The sequence below is a fragment of the Manis javanica genome, chromosome 2 (genome assembly GCF_040802235.1).
Source record: "Manis javanica isolate MJ-LG chromosome 2, MJ_LKY, whole genome shotgun sequence".
NCBI lineage: Eukaryota > Metazoa > Chordata > Mammalia > Pholidota > Manidae > Manis > Manis javanica.
The window spans coordinates 1,652,561-1,674,819 of record NC_133157.1 but is presented as its reverse complement, the minus strand read 5'-3'; the positions used below and the strand labels follow the sequence as shown (position 1 = coordinate 1,674,819).

Sequence of the window (22,259 nt, the reverse complement as noted above, 5' to 3'; positions counted from 1 at the left end):
AGCAGGCCCCGCGGAGACATTGGTTGGCCTCCACCTCGGCCTCTGCGCTTGGCGCCCCGTGGGGGCGGGCCGGGTGTGGGAGGAGCTCGTTGGCATGGGAGGAGCCGCGCCGCACGGCTCCTTCGTTCCGGGCGTCACTTGCCGCCTCCGCACCCGCTCGTGCGGCAGCGGTGGCCGCTGGAGGCTACGTCTCGAGGGGAGCCCGCTGGAGCCGCGCTGCCCGGGCCGGGCTCGTGCCGACGACAGGGCGGCCCCGCGCTCCGACTGCCCGCTGGCCGCAGTGCTGGGGGCGGCCGCGCGGGGGCAGCAACGGCGCTGCCGCCCGAGGGCCCCGTCCCGGCGTGCCCTGCGCCGCTGCCGCGGAGGCGGGACTTCCGGCCCCCGGCCCCCGAGGCGCCGTCCGCCGGGAGCGAGGAGCGCGGCGGCCCTGCGCCGGTGAGGGCGGCGGGAGTCCGGGAGGCCCTCGGGCGGGGGCGGGCGGCGGGCGGCGCCCGGCCTCTGCCAGAGCAAACCTCAGGGAGGCGTCCGCGCCGCCCGCTGCCCCCCGGAGGAGACGGCGGGTCGGGCGGGCTTCCGGCCGAGTCGGCGGGTGACCCAGCGGCGCCGGAGCAGCGCCGCTGTGCGGGGCACCCGCTGGCGCCGGGGCCCGGCCCGGAGCGCCGGCGTCGCTGTGCCCCTTCGGCATTGACCGCGCCGTCGCCTTGTCCTCAGACCTCGTCCCTTGCCAGTTGTCCACTCCCGTTCGGCTTCCCCGACCGGTGCTCCCGAAAGACGGTTCTGGCCGCAGCGAGTGTTGGTTCGGTTCAGCGTGAGACGCTGTCACGTGCCAGGCGCTGGGGGTGCAGCGGGACCGCAAGGGGCCTGCCTTCCACGCCGGGGGCGCCCGCCCGCCGCGCAGTGCTGCCGTGCGCCTGGCTCTGTGCCGGCGGGGCCGCGGTCCCGGGCTCCCCCGCCGGGCCTCCGCCCAGGGCCTGCTGTGGTCAGGCTTCTGCCGTCTCTCGGGGAGGGGGGGGGGTGTCCGGCAGAGAAAGGGACTCCCGCGCACCCTTGGTTTCTGACGTCTTGTGTTGTGTTTTGTGGGCAGGCTGAAATCATGGATATAGATGCTGAGAGAGAAAAAATAACAAAGGAGATCAAGGAGTTAGAAAGAATTTTGGATCCCAGCTCCTCAAGTATCCACGTGGAGGTCTCAGAATCCAGCCTCGATTCAGATTCTGGCACAGGTAAGTGCCCACATGTGGTTGTGACGGCTGTGTCTGCCTCGGGCTCCTGTCGGCCACGTTATGCTGGGGCACAGCTGAGACCAAGCCTGTCTGCAAACCCGGCCTCTGCTTGACCCCACCGGACAGTTTGTTACCATCTCTCCTCCATCAGCCCCTTGACCTGCTGGCTGTGCATGAGTGCCCTGCCCTAGAGTGGCGTCTGCATCAGCCTGTTTGGGGATGGGAGGGGAGCTGTCTTCAGAATCGGAAAGTTGTAGAGTTCAGCGTGTCATCTGCCACCATGCCTGAATAGTCACCACAGCTGAGAGCCCCAGGGCTCTTCCCTGGGCTCATCCCTCCAGCCCCTCTCTGGGGCCCCTGCTGCCAAGGCACAACGGTCTGCCCACCCCACACGCTTCCCTCCTGTGGCCCCTGACTGGAGGCCTGCCTGCAGGGGCCAAGCTGTCCAGGGCCCCCCCAGACCCACCCACCTCTCCCAAGGCCCATGTGCAGTACTGAGGCCCAGCTTCTCAGTTTCCTGCCACACCAGGGCCTCTCTCACTTGTCATCAGGACATCTATGTCTGTCCCCTCTGCCCCACTAGTTCCAGCTGCCCCAGGACAGATTCAGCTCCTGTGGGGCCTCCCTTCATTGCCCCTGCGTGCCAGGGCACTTCACAGCAGGCCTGCATCTGCCCCTGGCTGGCCCTCCCCTTGGTCCAGTACCTACCCTGTGGCGCTCAGCTGCAGGGCACTGTCTGGGAGGGAAAGTCCATGACACCTCAGTGTCATCCTGTGGTTAGTCATCTGCTCCAAGCCCACTGGCCTCATCCCCTCCCTCCTCCCTGGCTGCCCGGGAAATAGGCCATGTGCTGCCTGGTCATTCTCCTGGGCATCTGTGGCATCACACCACTAGCCCCGGTTTCCACTGCCAGCTATCAACACGGTATGCTTGTGTTCCCACAGATTTGCTGTGTGATGACGATTCAGACGATGCTGGTCCCCCAGTCTCGGTAACTACTGGCTTGGGCCGGCTGTGCCCACTGAGGCCAGCCCACCATCCTTCCAGTGGGCCTGGGAGTGGGTGTGCCTTGAACTCATTTTGGCTTCTCTGTGTTATAAAAATAATGCACATTTGTTGTTTAGATGAAGTGTCAGAAAGCATCGATAGTGAAAATTTAAACTGTCCCTAGAGGTGACTGCTGTTAACAGTTTGGTATCTGTGCCTCCTTACTTGTCTGAGCTCCTCCCCACATGCACCTGTCTTGACACAGCGCCACATGCAGAAGGCTCCATGAAGGCTGCCGGCCCTGCCCCTTGTCACTCGCAACCCTGGGCCTTGGCCTCCCCCGGTCTGCCGCGGGCCGTTGCAGCACCAGTCAGCTGGCGGGCGGGCGGCACTAGGACAGTACCTGGCCAGCAGCCACTCAGTTGCACCAGTCACCGTGAACTACTCTTAGTTTATTTTGGGATTCCATGTTGTTTTGGGAAATGTTTACAGTTTGCCTTCTGTTTTCCCACCCAAGTCAGAGGCTGCACGGTTGCTCCCTGGCTTAGCGTCTGGGCGGCCCCTGCTATGGGTTTACCATCGGCCATGGTGTGGTTGACTCTGCCTTCGGGGGATGTTTGGCCCATCCCCAGTTTTCAGTTTTGTTGGCACTGCAGTAGCCTCCCTCGGGCGAGCTCTTCTCTGCCGCCTGCCAGTGGCGAGCCCATTATAAAATTCTGAATTGGCAGAGCTGTTTACTGGAGAAAGTGGAAACCACTCATCTTCTCACACTTCCCACCCAAAATGCATTCCTGGGTCGGGGGCCACGCACACGCTCTGCACAGTTGTGCCTCGGTGGTCTCGCGCTGGTCCAGTAGCTGGGACACGAGGCCCTGAGGAAGGGGGAGCATACGTGGCCCCAGTGCCCACCCACAGCCTCCCACTTAATGACCAGGAAGAGGACAGGTGGAGTGAGGCCAGCAATGGCGACGATCCCAAGGAGAAGGCCCTCCCCGAGGACCCAGAGACCTGCCTGCAGCTGAACATGGTCTACCAGGAGGTCGTCCAAGAGAAGCTGGCTGAGGTCGCCCTGCTCCTGGCCCAGAACCGGGAGCAGCAGGTAGGATGGGGCCCGACCCCGGGAACCCCTGGGCCAGGCCTCCGAGAGCCGGGGCTTTGGGTCAGGTTTGGTGCTTGGCTGCCTGGGTTCCCTGCCCCACAAGAACTGCTGCCTGGCCCACAGCTGGACTCCTTGTGTCCACCACAGGAGGAAATGATGTGGGGCCTGGCAGGGTCCAAAGGCCCCAAGGTGAAGGACGGCAAGAGCCTGCTCCCGAATCTGTACATAGGGCACTTCATGAAGCCCTACTTCAAGGACAGGGTCACTGGAGTGGTGAGTGGCCAGGGCCCTGCCCTCAGCACGGGGAGGGCCAGGCTCATGGTAGCGGGCTCCTATCCTTACTGCCGGGTGGCCTAAATGCCTTAGGGTTCTTCAGAATAGTGTTCTCCAGCCTTATTGAAACTTCCCGCTGAGTCCGGGGGTGGACGTCAAGGCCTCTCCCATGGGGTGGGGCGAGCTGACCTCTGCTCCGGGGACAGGTCCCCAGGGCGGGCCTTTCCTTAGGAGGTGCCACGGCAGGTGGCAGGGCAGGACTGTCAGTTCCTGGCAGCATGGGTCCTGATGGGGCTGATGGTGGCCCTGCCTGCTGTGTCAGCCTTTGTGAGATTGCTGAGCTTACCCTCTGCCAGTTGGATCGCTCCCCAGAGCCACTCACCAAGCATCCAGAGCCAGCCTCATGTGGCTGGCTGCTTGGGGAGGCTGAGGAGAAGGGGTCCCAAGCCCTAGCAGGGACTCTAGAGGGACACTCTGAGCCCCTTCGGGCAAGCACATCTGAGCCCTGTCCACGTCACGACGCTGCTTTTTCTATCAGGGGCCTCCTGCCAATGAAGACACTCGGGAGAAGGCCGCCCAGGGCATCAAGGCCTTCGAGGAGCTCCTGGTGACCAAGTGTAAGAGCCCAGACCGGCCTCGGTGCCTGAGCCCAGCAGGTGGTGCCAGTGGTGCCTGTGCCGCCCCAGGCGGGGGCCTCGCTTCTCAGGCAGTTCTTCCTGCGGTTCTGTGGGCGCCTTTGGGCCTTGGCTGCTGGGACTGGCCGCCCCAAGTCCCTGCTCTCCCCGTGACGGGTGGGTTCTTACAAGGCTGCTGTCACGAGGGGCAGCCTGGGGCCACACCCCCGAATTCACTCTGCAGTGCCCCGCACGTCCCTGAACACACAGCTCAAGGAGGCCACAGACGGACTCGGGCTCGCCAGACTGGGGGCCCCGCGCTGCTGCATCCAGCGTCCAGGGCACTGGCACAGCAGCTCCCTCACCGCAGGCTAGACAGATTGTTTCCTGTTCACTCCCTAGTGTGGATGTCAGAGCTAACGGGGGCAGGGGCCGTTGGCCCCATGTATGACCCAGGAGGGCGCCCTTGTGAGCTGCCACTGATGCTGTTAATTCCTCATCAGGGAAAAGCTGGGAGAAGGCCCTGCTCAGAAAGGCAGTGGTGAGCGACCGCCTGCAGCGTTTGCTTCAGCCCAAGTTACTGAAGTGAGTCCAAAGCCAAGGGGCGAGGTCGCCTCTCTGTGAGGGAGAAGGTCCGGGCTGCTGGGTTGTGATGGGCAGAGGCTCCATGTCACCACGGCCCCTTCTCTGCCAGGGCCCCCTGTTTGCAGCAGGAGAGCTAGTGTTCCCTGAACTTCCTCCTAGGGAGGCAGCCAAGCATCCAGGTCCGCCGTGTGAGAGCTGGGCCGGGCTGCGGGCCCCCCCTAGTGGTGTGTCTCTGTCAGTGTCTTGAGTCTGGACCTCGGTTTCCCCCTGTGACGGTGGGGCCTGCTTTACAGTGGGGTGGTGGCTCTTCGCAGCACTTGTGGCTGAGGCAGGAGGTCCCGAGGACTGCCCACTGCCTCACGCGACTGTCAGGGTTTGCTGGGGGGATGGTCAGGTTCCTCAGGCTGTGTGTGCTCCCACCTGGCCTGCTCCGGAAGCAGTTACTTACTGTAGTGGCCACCGCAGGCTGAAACCACCTGCAGCCCTGTTGCGGTTTACAAGGGTCCGGATGTCCACAGAGCACCTCCCTGCGTCCCGGGCACAGGGTTGGGAGCTGAGACACCGAGCTTTAAGACGCCGGGGCAGCTGGTAGTTGTTGCCACCCATGTCAGCCTGCACATGGGTGCACTAGCCCGTGATGTGACCAGGGACACCGGGAAGGGCATGCTGCTCCTTTGGGCCAGGAAGCCAAGGCAGAGGGAGGGATGGTCCTCGCTGGGGAGAGGCCGGTCGCAGTTCAGACCCAACTGAGCACATGCTCCCTGCTGCCACAGTGTGCGGAGCGCCGGCCCTGCAGGGTGCGCACCTGGATCTGTGGGCAGTTGGAGCCAACCAGAGATCCCGCTGGGCACAGGTCACGTGGCCACCTTGTGCCTCTGCTCTGCCTCGTAGGCTTGAGTACTTGGGGCAGAAACAGAGCAGGGTCACGAGCGAGGCGGAGAGGCAGGCCCTGGAGAAGCAGACGCAGGAGGCGGAGAAGGAGGTCCAGGATATCAAGTGAGCGAGGCTGTGGGGAGCAGGCGGTCCCGGGAGAGCCGAGGGGAGCCGGAGTGACTGGGTCCCTCGTCCTCTCCAGCCAGCTCTCAGAGGAGGCCCTCCTGGGGAACAGGCTGGACAGCCACGACTGGGAGAAGATTTCCAACGTGAATGTACGTCGGGGCAGGGCTGAGCCTGAATGGCCCTCCCCACTGTCCTGCTGGCCGGGGTGTGGGTGGGGATGGGCCAGGTCAGCTTCAGGCTCTGAGGCCACATCCTGGCCACCAGACCCGCTGTGACCCCCTCCTGTCAGGCACCTGTCCAGCAGTGCAGAGTGGCCTCCTGGAGCCCTCCACCCTCGCACCCTCTGCCCCTGCAAGGTGCCTTTTCTGGAATAGAAGGTTGTGAACGCTTTGGGCTTTGTGTCTGGCGCCAGGCCCACGTCTTTGGCTGTGCAAGTCCTGGCAGCCTGGACAGAGACCCCACTTACGCCTCCCCGAGTGCCCAGCTGCTGCCTGTCAGAGAGCGGCAGCCCCCACAGGCTGGTTCTCTGCCTGCAGTTTGAAGGGGGGCGTGGTGCAGAGGAGATCCGGAAGTTCTGGCAGAACTGTGAGCACCCGAGCATCAACAAGCGGGAGTGGGGCGCCCAGGAGGTGGACCGGCTCAAGGCCATCGCAGCTGGGCACGGCCACCTGGGGTGGCAGGAGATCGCTGAGGAGCTGGGGGTAAGGGCCTGGGGGCCTCTGGGACCCCAGGGCAGTGTCAGTCCCGCAGCTGGGATCTGGGCCAGCTGCCGGGTCTCTGTGGGCTGCGTGTCACACCATTGCCAGGGCCTGGCCTTTGGAGCCATTGGCTCTCTCCCTCTTGCCTCTTTCCAAGGGTGAGGCCCCTCCGCACGTGCCTGGGCTGAGAGCTCCTCAGAACCCCTCGCTGTGAGCCTGCCGCCTGCCGTGCACATGCGTCCCCCAAGCCTTTGCCCGAGACCTGCCTCTGGGTTTTACCTGAGCCCCTTCCCATCTTGTCCCCAGCTGTCCCCTCCCCACTGAGCTCAAAAGGAGCCTCTTCGTGGCGTTTGAGAGGAACCCTTCTCCTGGGCTTTGTTCTCGCCCCGCAAGCCGGCAGCCGAGGTCTTTTATCTGCCGGTGATAAGTGGAAGGTCAGGCCTGCCTTTCTGGGAGCAGGCGGTGGTGTGACCTCCTTTATGTAGATTTCTAGAATGCCTGTCATCTCAGTTCTTACCGTCTCTTTGGATTTTAGGTGTTATAATTTTCTAATAGGTTTCTTGGATTCCTTTTTTTTCATTCTTCAGGGTGAATTTTCATGGCTCATGACTTGAGAACACGATCTGTAAAATGGCCATTTTTAATTTTCCACGTTTATGGCCACGTGTGGCAGCAGTAAACCAGACTTAACAAAGCCGCAGGAACTGGTGTCTCCCCGCTCGGGCTGGGGTTTCACACACACCTATTAAACAGTTTGTGGTGGGGCTGAAGTTTGCTTTCTAACGCTGTTCACTCCTGAAAGAGTGGGTTGGTAGCCGATGAAAGTACAGTCATCTCCTTACACAGCTAATAGTTTTGCTTTACATACGTAGCTGCCACGTAATTTGGTAGATATTAGCTTTATGCTTCTGTATCCTTGGCAAACTGTGCTTTTTAAAAAGACTTTTTTACTTCGTATTCCCTTGATTTTTTTTAAAGGTGTTCTTAGAGCAGTTTTTGGTTCACAGCAAAATTGAGAGAAAGGTACAGAAATTCGCCACAGACCCTTTTCCACACACTTGTGTAGCTTTCCCCCTTGTCAGCATCACTCACAGGAGTGGCATGGGTTTTTTACCAAGGGTGGATCTGCCCTGACACGTTGTGATCACCCAGAGCCCATAACTTATCTCACGGTCACTCTTCGTGGTGTACATTCTGTGCGTTCAAACAGAAGTACAACGGGTCCACGGTGGTACCCCATGGTTCTGTGCCCACCTGGCCCACCCCACCCCAGCCCTGGCAGCCGCTGGCCCTTGTATTGTGGCTCTGTGGAAGGTTCACCTTCCCCACGCTGTCATTCTAGGACGCGTGCTGTCTGGACCTTCTCCCGCGGGCTGCTTTCAGTCAGCGATATGCCTTTAAGGCCCCGCCATGCTCTTCCTTGGCTCGGTGCCTCATGTCTTGCCCCTGAGTAATACTCCGTTGTCTGGGTATACCGTTTACCTCCCGTCACCTACTGGAGGACATCTGGTCTGGTGCTCGGTTCCGGCAGTGATGAGTAAAGCTGCCCTGAACGTCTGTGTGCAGGTTTTATGTAGACAGTTTTCAGCTCCTTGGGTGAGTACCAGGGAGTGCAGTTGTCGGCTCACGTGGTGAGAGAGTATGTTTAGTTTTGTAAGAGTCCACAAGCTGCGCCCCCCTGCACTGCAGCGTCCACGTTCCCACCAGCGGGGCTGAGAGTTCCGCTGCTGCCCGTCCTTGCCGGCACCGGCGGGGTCGGGGGTCTGGGTGTTGGCCTTTCTGAGAAGTGTGTGGTGGTCCTGCATTTTAATTTGCATCTCCCTGATGACGTCTGATGTGTGGAGCTTCTCATATCTCAGCTGCTGTCAGTTCTTCTTTGGTCTGTTTCTTAATCAGATTGTTTGCTCACTTATTATTGCGTTTGAAGAGTTCTCTGTCTGTTTTGGCCAGCAGTCCTTTATCTGGTGTGTATTTCACAAATATTTCCTCCCAGTTTGCGGCTTGTCTTCTAACTCTCGTGATGTTGTCTTCACCGAGCAGTTTTTAATTTCAATGAAGTGCAGTTTATGGATCCTTTTAGGAGTCATGCTTTTGGTGTCATGTTCTGTCACCTTACCCAAACTTCTCAGCTCAGCAGCCCACCCACGTTCTCTCCCGCCTGAGAGCTGCTCTAGGGAAGAAGCAGGCTCAGCTCTTGGAAACCTCTTTCCTGGAAGATGAGTGAGAGACAGATCGGGGCAGAAACAACTGTGTAGATGCAGCTAGAGACAGTACTTTGGGGCTCCCCCCAGGAGAGCGTCTCCCGAGATGTGGGTGTTACACCTAGTGCACCCTGTACCCCCATACGTGCACCTCGTAGCCGCCCCCTGGTAGAAGCTTCTGGAACACCAAATTAGAGCTGAGCAGCCGAGCCACAAGCAGGGAGGCAGGCGCCCGTGAGGAGGGGCCCGGGGCCTGAGTCCGCAGTGCGGTTCTGGGGTTGTGCGGCTGAAGCACCTCTCGGGAGGCTTCCTTTCTGTAGGCGACTGAGCTGGCGGCTCGTGCTCCTCATTTGTGGCCCCCCAGCTTCCAATCACAGGGATACTCCCACTGTGCCGCCGGGGCCCAGGGGGAGTAAGTAGACCCTTGGTTCACAGAAGTGCCTTACGCACCTAGCGCTCATGGCCCAGCTGTGTGCGGGGGAGCGCCTGGTGATTCCCCCTTTGCTTTGCTCCATCCTGGGAAGACTGGCCGCAGCGCCTTCCAGTGCCTGCAGAAGTTCCAGCAGCACAACAAGGCCCTGAAGCGCACGGTGTGGACAGAGGAGGAGGACCGCATGCTCGCCCAGCTTGTCCAGGAGATGCGCGTGGGCAGCCACATCCCCTACCGGAGAAGTGAGTCTGCCCGCCACAAGGCAGTCACCCCGGTCACAGGCCGCTGGGCTGCTCGGAGCACCCTGGGACCCTAGGCCTGAGGCCCGCATGTGCAGACAGGGACCTGTGGACATGGTTCACTGGTGAGAGGCTGGAGGAGAAACGGGGGTCGTACTGGCTCAGCTCTCAGTGGTAAGGGGGCTGCTTTCCGGGTGAGCAGGAGGTGCAGCACCCACATGGCCCTCTGTCCCCAGTTGTCTACTACATGGAAGGAAGAGATTCCATGCAGCTTATCTATCGGTGGACCAAGAGCTTGGATCCCAGCCTGAAAAAGGGGTTTTGGGCCCCAGAAGAAGATGCGGTAGGTTTTGGGGGTCCCAGAAGAGCTGTCTTCTGGGATGTTAATCTACACACCTCGAGTGACCACTGGGCCCATGACGTCCCCTTAGATGGGCTGACTTGAGGGTCGAGAGGTCATGACCGCCCACAGAGGTCTTGTCGTGTGCTTGCCCCCCTCCTGCAGAAGTTGCTCCAAGCAGTCGCCAAATATGGAGAGCAGGATTGGTTTAAAATACGGGAAGAGGTGCCAGGTAGGAGCGATGCCCAGTGCCGAGACCGGTGAGTCAGACAGTGCTGGGTTGGGGGGCCTTACTGGGTGGGGCCCAGGGCGGTCTGCGGGCGGAGGAGGGGCTGAGGCCGTGGGGTCAGGGTGTGCTGGGGAGGCTACTTTCTTTCCAAACCAGAGTTTACACAGGCTCAGCCTGAAGCAGCGCCTGGTCTGGCCGCCTTCTTGAACCCTGTCTCAGTTCCTCTCCCAGACTGCTGATGGGCAAGGGCCCTGGCAGGCAGCTTCAGCTCTCTCCTTTTCTTGGTGTGTTCTTTTTTAACAGCTTTATTAATAAGATGTAATTCATGTATGTACAATTTGTTCAAGTATACAGTTCTATGGTTTTAGTGTTCTAGTGTATCCATTAGTGTATTAGTGTATGCAGCCTTCACCACAGGCAATTTTAGAATATTTCAATCACACCATAAAGAAACCCTGTTCCCCTTTGAACAAATAAAAGACAGCTTAATTAAAAAATGGGCAAAGAACTTGAATAGACATTTCTCCAAAGAAGACAGACATACAAATGGCGGCCACACTCAGCACTATTAGTCATGACAGAAATGGAGTCAAAACCACGCCATACCACTCCACATGCATTAGATCGGGTGTTGTTTTTAAAAAGGGGGAAATGATGAGCATTGGCAAGGATGTGGAGAAATAGGAGCCCTGGTTCCCTGCTGGTGGGAATATGAAATGGTGCAGCCACTGTGGGAGATGGTCTGGCAGTTCCTCAAAAGGTCAGACAGAATTGCTGCATCACCTCGCAATTCCACTCACGCCCAAAAGAATCCAAAGCAAAGATTGAAAAAGATACTTGCACACCTCTGTTCAAAGCAGCACTGTTCACAAAAGCCAAAAGGTGGAAAGAGTCTGGGTGTGTGTTCGTGGGTGAATGGATAAACAGGAAGCAGTTCAAAATTGGGTGGACAGTGGAATAGTATTCAGCCTTAAAAATGAGTGAAATTCCAATACTACAACATGGGTGAACCTTGCAAACATGAACACGTGTGTACAGGTTTTCATGTGGATGTATGTTCATGTCTCTCAGACACGTACCTAGGAGCGGAATTGTTAGTCACATGGCAACTCTGCGTTTAACCTTCGGAGGAACTGCGAGGCTGTTGTCCAAGGTGGCTGCACCACTTTACATCCCCGCCAGCAGTGTGGGGGATCCCCGTTGCCCACATCCTTACCAGTACTTATCAACTCTTTGATTATCATTATCCTAGTGGGTGTGACATGGGCTCTCGTGGTTTTGGTCTGTGTTTCCCTGATGGCTGACGATGTTGAGCATCTTTTCATGTGTTGATTGGCATTTGCATATCTACTCTGGAGATTTGTCACTTCTTGTCTTTGGCCCACTTTAAAAATTGAGTCACTTGTCTTTGTATTGTTGACTGTCAGAGCTCTTTATATACTGCAGATACAAGCCCCTTACCAGACACATGATTTGCGAGGATGCTCTCCCAGGCAGGGAGCTGTCTCTCCACGTCCTTGGCGGGGACCCTTGGAGCACGGAAGTCTGCCCTGATGAAGCCCAGGGCTCCTGTTTTTCTTTTGTCACCAGTGCTTCTCGTGTCTGATCTCAGAAGCTGCCACAGAGCTGAGACAGCAGTAGGGGCCATCTTGGTGTCTGAAGTGTGCCTTTGTTTTCTTGTCACTTTCAGATACCTCAGAAGGTTACATTTCAGCTTAAAAAAGGGACGATGGAACTCAAAAGAAGAGGAAAAGTTAATTGAATTAATAGAGAAATATGGTGTTGGTGAGTTCTTGATATGATTGCTCTGCACAGTTTCTAGCTGGAGCTCATAGTTAGGCCCTGGGAGGCTCTCTGTCGGCTCCAACCCCAAGCTGCTTCCCTCCTCAGCAACTCTCCCTCCACTCCCCTTTCTCATAGCCTTGTAGCGATGGCAACTTGTACAAACCAGTTCACACTCGTTAGAGAGGATTTAGAAGCAACAATATGCAAAGAAAGATATTTGAGTAGAGATCTCATCCAGGGGCCAGTCAGCGGCGTGCACGTGCCAGCACTGTGCGGGCTGCTTTCCTGGAGAAGGCAGCTTTTAAAATTGAATCAAGTTAATGGAGTTGCACCAGCCTTTTTTTACTTTATGGCGTAGTGTTCTGGTCTGTTAGGAATGTATTTCTGTGTCTGCACGTTCGGTGTTCCACCGTTTTTTTTCATTAGCCACATTCTATGTCCCTCAATAATGGTATATGGGTCATTGACACCTTCTGTCGAGGGACATTTAGATTGTTTTTCATTTTTTGCTACATGGCTAGAATGAACTAGGGGCTGCATAGTGAAACCTTTGCTTGTATTCGTAAGAAAAAAGTCCCTGATACGGTGCTTCCAAGCTCAAGGGGACACGGCCCTGCGGCTCCTCACGCGGCCTGTCTGCCCTGTGAAGGCGGCTCCCTGGTGTCCTTCCCATCAGCGCTATCGGAAAGAAAATATTAAATAATTTGAAATGTACGCAAGGGCCGTTTTTACTCTCTGTGAAGGTGGATGATTTTTCCCTCTCGGTCAAGCATTGCTGAACTTCACTGAAGCTTCACACTGAGCTTCTCCGAGAGGCTGGTGATCCGTTGAGAATCAGACGCCCAGCTTCCCCTTGAGCTGCTCAGATGTGCGCGCAGCCTGAGGGTGAGCGCAGCCCCGGAGACCCGACTCTGAGAGGATGCAGTCGAGTCTTCTGGGAGAGGCCTGCTCCGCGCCAAGACACACGCGTGTCATCAGACCACCCGCATGAAGCAGCTTCGTGTCATTTTGTCTTTGTAGGTCACTGGGCAAAAATAGCTTCCGAACTACCCCATCGGACAGGCTCCCAGTGTCTAAGCAAGTGGAAGATCATGGCCAGGGTGAGGCTTTACCGAAAGTCAGAAGGCCCAGCACCTGTGGGGTCAGTTAGGGTCATCGGCAAGCGGGATGAGGGAGGGAGGTGCAGGCGCTGGGGAGAGAAGGGTGTCGTCTGGTATCTGGCCCCGGCACCTCTTCTGAGGGGTGAGGGTGGAGAGACCTGGCCTGGGGTGCGTTCAGGAGGGCAAGCTCCAAGGAGGGCATGTTCCTGGCATGGCCTCCGAGCGCCCCCCGCCCCCTGGAGCCTTGCCTGCCTGCGGCCCTCCTCACAGGCCCTGAGGTAGAGTGGCCTCCAATGAGCCTTCTCCCCACAGAAGCGGCGGCGCCGGTGGCGGGGGCGGCGGCGCCCGCGCAGCCTGCGATGGAGCTCCAGCAGCGAGGACAGCAGCAGCCCCGAGAGCAGTGCGGACTCGGAGCCGGAGCCTGAGGAAGCCCCGCAGGCCGTGGAGGGCAGCCCTGTGCTCCCGTCAGCAGGGTGCCCTGTGCCGGACATGGACCTGTGGGTTCCTGCCAGGCAGGGCACCAGTGAGCCAGGAAGACAAGGGGCAGGGGGCTGGCCGGAGCACCCCGCTGCCTCCTCTGGTTCTCCCGAGGACACCAGTGTGGCCCACAGTGGCAATGGGGAAGCTTGCCCCGTGACCTCAGCTGCTGTCGAGGAGGCAGGCTGGGCGCAGGGCCCCTCCAGAGCCCAGAGCACTGGCCAGATGGGCAGCGGCCACCTGCGCGTGGCAGACACTCGCCTCCCCAGCTCAGAGGGGCCAGCACACGAGGTAGGCAGCAGGCCCCCTGTGCCCCAGGCTGGGGGCAGGCAGAGCGTGCTCCCGCCTGCTGGCCACCGAGGCTGGCCCTCAGGGGTGGTGGGCCAGCCTGATCTCATGCAGCTGGGTTTCATGGTGGGGGAGCAGACACCCTGTCCTCACTTGCTAGAAAGCTTCCTTCTGGCTTTCAAAAGAGTCATGCTCGGACTGCTACCTTCTGCAGTGAGGCCGGCATCCTCCGTTTCTCTCAGCTTGTTGGCTGTTAAAGCCACATCCATGGGAGAGCTGCTGAGGGGCCCTTGGGCTGGGAGCCATTTCTGACATGGTTTACCCTGAGCCAGGGGAGGAAGAAGGGGAGACCCCACTGTTTGCCTGCTTGGGTCTGGCTTGGCTCATGCCATGCGTGCCTGTCCTGGGCAGGGCTGGAGGCGGGCACAGGCTTGGTCCTGGCTGTGTCTGAGTGGCATCCCTAACTGACCAGGCTGGTCTGTCCTGGGAGACGTAGAGGGCCCAGACAGCTGTGCAGAGCGCACCCACCGCCCCGGGCCGCGGGGCCCTAGAGCCCATCAGAGGTCGCTGCCCATCAAATTTGTCTTTCTATCTGGTGCCATCAGCTCAGGGAGCTTGCTGGCAGGAGCGGGGACCCTCTGTTAGTCTGGAATGTGGCCGAGCCAGGCAGGCATCCCAGAGCCAGGCCTTCAGGACCCGCCACCCTCCTCTGGCTTCAGAGCATTTGCCACCAGTCCGGGGTGCAGATGCGGTATGCCCTGGGTTCTGGACCTGGACCTCTGCGTGTGGCCTGGGCAACAGGCCCTGTGCCAGGGGTCCCCACCCACCCAGCCCCACGCCGTCTTTTTGTCAGAGTGGGAAGTGTCTGCTGAAGGTGCCCCTGGAGACCGTGCCGCAGGTGCTCAGGACCAGCCCAGCTGCCTGCAGCTGGATGCTGGTAAGAGCCTGCCTGTGATCAGATGCAGCCCCTGGGCTTTGCACATACGTGTATACACTGCCGTGACCAGACCAACCCCAGGACCCACTCCCCCAGTACACAACATGGGAAGGACTGCGAGTGGTGGGGCGTGGGCAGCTCCAGAGCCTTGTCTGGCAGCAGGCCCAGGTACCTTTCTCCCAACAGAAAGAGAAGCCGAGGCAACGGCACCTGCTCAGCCTGCCCCTGAGTGCCGGCCCCAGTGGCCACGGTGTGGCCAGGCCCCATGTGCAGCAGCCATGGCACAGGACCATCAGGCGTGGGCAGCAGCGCCAGGGACACACCCTGCAGAGGAGGCTCCTCCAGCGTCGGCTTCTGATGGCCATGAGCCCGTGGGTGGGTGATGATGTGTTGCCCTGCACTTCCCTGAGGCCAGCTGTGGTGCACACCCGAGGTACCTCCCTGGGGCCCCAGGAGCCTCCTTTGGGGCCCAGGGGCAGGAGGAGGTCCTATAGGCACATGATGGGGGGCCTGGGGGTGGTCTGCAGACACATGGAGGTTATGGCTGCCCTGCCAGGGCTGGGTTTAGGCGAGGAGCCAGAAGGCACCGTCAGCCCCATCTGCCAGCTTGTCTTCCTAGGAGGGCATCCCTTGGAGAGGTCTTGGGACTTGGCCTCCCCCTCCTGTTTAGCACTGAGGCTTCTTAGGGAGGTGACCCAACACTTGGGTTTCAGTAGGAGCTGCTGCCCAGGCCTGGATCGCTGTTTGTGTTCCCTGAGGGTGGGGACTCCCTGGGCCTGGGAGCTCCTGTGCCCAGAGGTGTTGGGACCAGTCAGGCCCTCTTCCCCCCGGGCCCTGGCCCTTCCAGCAGCGCCTGGATTTGGGGTGCTTTGGGGGCTCTCAGGGCTGTGACAAGAGGGTTCTGAGGAGCTGGGGCCACATTGCATATGTGCCCTTGTCCCCTCAGCCGATGGCCTCCGGCAGAAGCTGCAGGACGCCCACCTAGCCAGCACCCCAGTGTTTGCCCTCTTCATTCAGGTGAGCACAGGGTCTCCTCTTGAGCTTTGTTTTTCTGGAAGTTTTGAAGTTTGCAGTGAATTCACTTTCTTAAAAGTCCAGCTTTCCAGAGTCGTGAGTCCTCAGGGCTGTTCAGTGCCCCTGCCTTCCTACCACCAGCAGCCAAACCCTGTCCTGGGAAGGCAGGGGCCTGGGGTGCACGTGGCAGCTGAGGGGGACAAGAAGACTGGCTCATGGGGAGCAGATGTCACCAGGCCTCTCGAGTCTTGGCAGGGGAGGCAGCCCAAGGACCCAAGTCCAGGCTGCAGCATCCATGAGGTGGTCCCAGCCTCGCGGGGCTGCCCCTGCTCCAGCCAGCGCCCCTGGGGCTGTGCGTCTGCTCCACGAGAGCAGCGGTGGCCAGGGCTGGCCTCCTGTCAGGCATGTGTCGTGTGTGTCCCTCAGCTGTTCCAGATCGACACTGCAGGCTGCATGGAGGTTGTCAGAGAGAGGAAGGCACAGTCCCCCACCAGGCTCCAGGCTGGTACTGGGGACCCGCCTCCGCGGCCCCTGCAGGTGAGGGAGTGGGTGCCAGGCTGGGCTGTATGGCAGTTGTCTGGCCAGGGAGTGAGGCGACACCAGCTCGGTCCAGAGGCAGGAGTCCCGTGACCTGTGGAGGCGGGGGCCAGGCCCGCCTAGCAGCTCAGTGCCCTTCCTACAAGGCCACACCACCCCTGCATGGGCCAGGGAGCCACTGGGCACCTGCTGCTCGGGGCATTGGCCAGGGTGGGATGCCAGGGTGGGCAGCCCTGCCCTCCATGTCTGTTGGGGTAAGAGGGCCTCCCACACCGAGTCCATTCACCACTGGATAAAATGGCAAAGAACCGTGGCTGGTCTAAGGACCACTCCGGCCCCAGAGCCCCTATGGCCTCCTGCTGAACAGCCGGACCTCTGCCTCCCCGTAAACCCCGCACAGCCCTGACCCGCTGCGGCGAGCTTGCCCGAGGGTGCCTCTGGGTGGCGCTGTTTCAGGAGGGAGGCGGCCCCGGCACCTGGGGCCCTGACCTCCCCTCAGGTCACAGTCAGGTGGTGGTCTTGGCGGGGTAGGGACGTGGATGTCAGCCTGGCCGGGACTTCCCAAGGGTGCTCATTCTCCTCTTCTCTCTTTTTCAGGCACCCTTGAGTGCCCGCAGCTCCCCAGGTACTGACTGTGCGTCTGTCTCTCCCTTTATCGTAGCTATTTCTGCCTAGTGGGAAATGGCCAAAGCCGGCACAGGCATTTTCATATTCCCAGCAGCACGGCCATGGACCCCCCAGCGGGTGACAGGTTGGCTGCTATGAGCTGGAGGGGCAGCTCCTCGGGCTGGGCTCCTCGGGCTGGGCTCCTACCCACCCGGAGTGGCAGGTCTGCCCCCAGGCCCTAAGGCTCTCCTACCAGCCGCCACCGAGCTGCCCACACCAGCAGCATCAGGCCAGGATCGGGTCTGAGGGACTGTGTGCGGGGCAGGGCCGTGGCATCCAGCAGTCATTCTGAACACATTCGAGTCCAGGCTGAAGTGTGACCAGGCATGGCTGAGCATTCTCTCTGTGCTTGCCTTGGCCGTGGTGCCAGGTGCCCCGTTGTGCCCACTGCCCTGGCCTTGGCAGGAGGCTGGGGAGGGCTAGGCACCTGCAGCCAGGCTGGTGAACCCTGCTTGGCCCAGGGCCGAGCTCCGGCTTCCACAGCCCCAGCAGGCCACCTCCAGCCCCCCACCGACAGTCACAGAGCAAGGCCTGTGTTGGCCAGTCGCCCAGAGCTCATCAGGGCTTGTACTCTGTCCTGCCTGCAGCCTGCCTCTCCCAAGACGGGCCGAGCCGAGGAGCTGCAGAGGGGAGCACCCGCCCCCAGGGGCGCAGGGCCGTGCCCGACTGCCGTGCTGCTTCTGCCCTCCAGGCAACCCTGCCAGCCTCTTGCGGCCCCCGGCCCAAGCCCAAGACTGTGTCCGAGCTGCTCCGGGAAAAACGGCTGCGGGAGGCACGGGCCCGGAAGGCCACCCAAGGCCCTGTGGTTCTCCCGCCCCAGCTGCTGGTCCCCCAGCCTGTGGTCCTCCAGCCCGCCCCAACACTGGCCTCCCAGGACCCCCCAGCCACAGGGCCGGCTGCCTCGAGGGCCCTCCTTGGGTCTGTGGCCCCTGCAGCTGCCTCAGCCTCCTGGGCCTCAGCCTCGGACCTTGCTCTGGCCCGCCCAGAGGCTGCCGCCACTGCTTCCAGGGCCCGAGCCCCGAGCCCCAGCCGGGTCCCTGTGGGCTGCCCTCTGAGCAGTCCCGGGCAGCCTCAGGCCCCTGCCACGTCATGGAAGCAGGGCCTCCCCGAGGCACCACGCCTGCCCCTTGCCGCTCTCAGCCCCACCCAGCTGCCCACCCGGCCCCGCAGCCTGGCGCCCACGCCGGGCACGCACCGCGGTGGGCCTTCCGTGGTAGCCAGTGCCCCTCTGCCAGTCACCTGGGTGCTTACAGCCCCGGGGCTGCTTCCTGTGCCTCTGCCGGCCGTGATGGGCCTTTCTAAGCCAGCGGGGAGCCCTGGTCCCAAAGGGGTGTTTGTGACCCTGCCAACCTTCCTGACTGAGATGCAGGCAGCCCAGAGCCCTGGGCAGCCCCCAGCCAACTCGGACACAGAATCAGGCCCTCCCTCCACGCCAGACCTGACCTTTCCAACACCTTCCCCACATCAGAGTGCTGCTGAAGTGGGTGGTGACGTGGCCCGTGTCCCCAGGGGACTCCCCTCTCCTGAAGAGGCCCGGGTTCCCAGGCCATCTTCCCCTGCCACGCTCCTGGCTGACCACTCTGGAGCTGAGCCCCCTTGGTCCAGCCAGCTGCCTCTGCAAGGTGGCTCTGTTCTGGGGAGCGTCCCAGGGGGGACGTCAGGGCGCCCCACACAGGTAGGGGAGTCCAGGGAGTCTCTGGGCCCGGAGAGGCCACCCCCACCCCAGCCTGGGCCTGGAAAGGGTGCCCTGGACCTGACCCTCCTCTCCCTGGAGAGCGAGGCAGCTGTGCGGGAATGGCTGAGGGGGCAGCAAGGAGTGTGCGTGCCCCGGCTGGGGAGCAGGCTGCCCTACCAGCCTCCTACCCTGTGCAGCCTGCGGGCGCTGTCTGGCCTCCTGCTCCACAAGAAAGCCTTGGAACACAGAGCTGCCTCCCTGATTCCTGACGGGGCGCCCGGAGCCCTGCAGGCCTCGCTGGCGCCGGTGTGGAGAGCGCTCCAGGACAACCCAGCCTACCTGCTGCTGAAGGCACGGTTCCTGGCGGCCTTCACACTGCCCGCGCTCCTGGCCACCCTGCCCCCGCACGGCGTCCCCACCACCCTGTCAGCAGCCAGGCAGGCTGGCCCTGGGAGCGACGACAGTGACCAGGAGGAGCCGGAGCGGGCTGACGGCGACAGGCAGCCGGGCCGCTGGGCCACCGCCCCTGTTCAGGTAGGGGGGCCTTCTGAGCCCCGTGGCCCTCACCCACTGTGGGTGCCCAGCCCGCCCAGTGTGGCAGGGTGGCGTTCAAGGGTGGGGGCAGGGGAAGCCATGGCCAGGGCAGCTGGTTTCTGAGCAGGAAGAAGCCGGCTGTAAGCCCGCCTCACCATGTGGAGGTCCTTCCCATGTGCAGAGAAAGCGACCTCACTGACCCGGAGCTCCCCGGCCCCTTTGGGGGGCATCCCCCTGGCCACACAGCCTCATCTGACAGGGATGCCGCTCACCTCTGCCGCCTGCACATGTGTGCCTGCGGTGGGCCCTCCGCTCAGCACGGGGCCCTGTGTTCACCCTTCCCAGGGGCGGCTCGCCCCCGCTCACGTCTTGAGGGCTCTAAGTGGAACCATTTTCTTTATCTCCTGATGTGAGCACGTGCAAGAAGGTGCCCATGTGTCCTGTGGCTGTGTGGGCCCAGTGGGGCCTCCCCCTGTTACCTGGGGTGAGGGAGAGCTGAGCCACCTTGGGCTTTTTGTGCCAAGTTAAGAAAGTCAAGGCCCCTCGCAGGGGGAATCCAGAGTGTGTGGTGGCCCTCCCAGGGAACCCCCCTAAGTGGTCCCTCCCTGTACCCCCTGGGGCAGCAAGAGCCAAGGGTCATGGCGGGGTGGGGGGGGGCTGTGCCCTCCCCCACCCCATAGGCTCACTCCTGGGCTGTTGGGAACATTCGGCTCCCTTCCCAGGGCCATTGCTTGGGGGCCCCCAGGCTGTCTTCCGGGCCCCAGATACCAAGGGGAAGAGCTCCCTATCCCCCATGGTGGGGCGGGCCCTCAGAGGGCTGCTCAGAGGGCTGGGGCCCCTGCGTGAGGAAGGGGTCGGCAGAGGCAGGGCCCACACAAGGCCCTAGGAAGGCTGGTGCCCTGTTCCTGCCTGTTACATGGCAGTGTCACCCCGCCAGCCTGGGGCGCCTCCCCCTGCTGGGGCCGCGGCTCCCTGGAGAGCTGCTCCACCTCAGCAAGGAGGAGTCTGAGGGGGCTGCCTGTCCCCAGTGTCAGGCCTCTGCCGTTCCCAGCCTGCCTGGCTGGAGGCTCACCCTGTCCTCCTCGGCCTGCATTTTTGTTTCAGGGAGCCCTGGACCCTGGCGAGGGCTCTGACCCCTGCCTGGACACTCCTGATGACGTCGATGTGCTCAGAACCCGGCATTCACGGCATACGCGGAAGCGGAGGCGGCTGCTGTGAGCAGCAGGGTGAGTGGGCCAGGCAGGTGCCCCTGGGTCCTGGAATGGACAGGCCTTCCTTCCCCTCGCCTCCGCATTGGGCACTTGGAGGCCAGGCCACCTTTGCCTGGGAGCAGCTGCTTTCCAAATGCAGTCTGGCGCCCCAGAGGCTGGCCACTGCTGGCCCTGCCCAGGGGGTTCATGTTGGGTGTGGTGGAGAAGGGGCAGGTGCACACGTGCCCCTGGGGGCAGGCCCAAGGTCGCAGAGGCCCCCTTGGGGGAAGAGCTGACTAGTCTGCCCTCCCCAGGTCTCCTGGCCCCTCTGGTACTTCCCACTGCCCCTCTGCCCAGCACACTCATCTGCCTGCACTTGGGTGCCTCCATTCATGCCTCTGCTCCGTGGGCAGCTGCTCAGCCTCCCTCCCACAACAGCCTCCTGAGGCAGCGGCACTGTCCCGGTGTCCGTACATCCTGACGGCACCTGCCCTGACATCTGGCGCATGACTCGTCTGCTGGCCTCCCTGTGACATGAGCGTGGGAGGGCAGGCATGTGGCTTTGCTGCGGGGCCCAGTGCCCAGGCTGCAGGCACCAGTTGGTTGAGTCCATAGGACTCCCGAGGTGGAAGGGTGTCCCGGTTAGCAAGTCCCAGAGGCACGAGCCTTCTCTGGATTGTGCAGGCGGTGCCGTGAGAGGTCTGGGTCCTGGAGTGGGTACCATGGGGGCTGTGTTGAGTGGTCCCATTTGCAACCCACCCCCAGAGGCCAGGGCCTACACTCCATGTGGCCCCTCCCTGAGAAGGCCTGGCACCACGCTGGGGGACTGGCTGGGGCGGGGTGCCCCCAAGAGGTGTGCTTGTGTTCCAGGACCACCCAGATGTGTGCTGGCGGGAGGCAGGACTCAGCCCACCTACCCAGGAGCCCACCACCGAGAGCCCCCCAGAGAAGCAGCAGGTGGCTGGGGGAAGACTTGTCAGCAGTGGCCGCACCGTCATAGGGCCTTGTCTTGTCCCCAGGTGTTTTTCGGGACATTGAAGGAATAAATAAAGTAAATGTGTTTTTAATGAAAAAGCAAGCCCCAGGCTCTTGTAGTCTTGCCCTGAAGCTGGGCTGCTTTGGGCCTCCCCTGGGTCGTTGGGGAGCCGGCCAGCCGGGCCCTGGGACCTCAGGGCTCCTGTGCACTGGGCCTCCCTGCGGAGGGGAGGGGCGGGAAGGACAGGCGGAAGCGGAGGCCTGCCCTTTGCATGAGAAGCTCCTGTGGCTTTGGCCTTGGGGCTGAGGAGAAGGCAGGGCGCCCTCCCCCACCCAGGGGTGAGAGCCAGCCCACTTCCTCTGCCTCCGGACTCTGCAGGCCGAGCTGGCGGTCCCTGCAACCAGCCACAGCAGCCCCGGCCCAGTACCGCCTGCCTCCCAAGTGCCAGGCGCGTCGTAAGGACACTGGGCCTCGGGCGTGGTTTACAGCCTTCCTGGCACGGGCATCTCCTGTATGCTTCCCTTTGCTCTTGTTTTCCTTGCTACACGATGCTGACTGTGTATGGAAGCATGGCAGGCGTGCTGGGTGTGCGTCCTGGCCCCACCCGAGCTGCAGCCACGGTGCCGCCTGCCCACTTCGCCCCACAGACGCCACAGCTCGCACGGCCTCAGGCTGCCGCCTCTCTTCTGGTGTGCCCAGCACTCCTTTAACAGATTTCTGGTTTTCCTCATGGCCTCTTCTGACCTATGGGTTACTGAGAGGTTGTCACTTAAATTCCAAGCATTTAGGAATCTTCCAGATACCTTTGTTCCTGATCTAGCTTCATTTTGGGCGTGGTCAGAGAAAAGGATTAATTCTTAAGATGTGCACCAGGGGGCAGACACCTCTATCCGCTGCATTTTACAAAGTGAGGGAGGCGTCTGGCTGGTAATGGCCTGGTACTGGTGCCTGCTCCTGCGGCTGGGCCCACCGGCCTGCCCCACCTGGGCCCGCACCCCCCCCCCGGCAGCACAGCTGCCCCAGGGGCCAGGGGACTGCCAGCACCCAGGGACACGATGTCGGGTCTCAGGGGCCCGCAGGAGGGCCGGGCTGCCACCGCAAGGAAGACTGAAGTTCCAGCTGAGTAGCCAAGCACTAGGGCCAGGGGGCAGAGAAAGGCCCCG

The 22,259-nt window shown here is 61.3% G+C and overlaps 1 protein-coding gene across 4 annotated transcripts; it reads left to right on the top strand.

The window, feature by feature from the left end:
* The first annotated feature begins 187 nt into the window (after positions 1-187).
* Positions 188-21,198, top strand: SNAPC4 (small nuclear RNA activating complex polypeptide 4). Of its 4 annotated transcripts, none has more exons than XM_037007680.2 (24): positions 188-435; positions 1,085-1,223; positions 2,168-2,214; positions 3,145-3,309; positions 3,457-3,582; positions 4,121-4,199; positions 4,700-4,781; positions 5,673-5,777; positions 5,857-5,929; positions 6,317-6,481; positions 9,204-9,351; positions 9,585-9,691; positions 9,854-9,948; positions 11,608-11,702; positions 12,723-12,802; positions 13,115-13,570; positions 14,421-14,504; positions 14,691-14,937; positions 15,451-15,521; positions 15,945-16,055; positions 16,653-16,680; positions 17,309-18,930; positions 20,035-20,156; positions 20,435-21,198. In XM_037007680.2, exons 2-23 carry the CDS (start codon positions 1,094-1,096, stop codon positions 20,146-20,148), a joined length of 4,230 nt encoding a protein of 1,409 aa, XP_036863575.2. In that variant the 5' UTR covers positions 188-435; positions 1,085-1,093; the 3' UTR covers positions 20,149-20,156; positions 20,435-21,198. The 4 variants fall into 4 exon arrangements, with proteins under 4 accessions (XP_036863575.2, XP_036863572.2, XP_036863574.2 ...); XM_037007677.2 differs by having other exon boundaries at positions 192-435; positions 20,991-21,198; XM_037007679.2 differs by lacking the exon at positions 188-435 and adding an exon at positions 543-796 and having other exon boundaries at positions 20,991-21,198.
* The last annotated feature ends 1,061 nt before the right edge of the window (positions 21,199-22,259 follow it).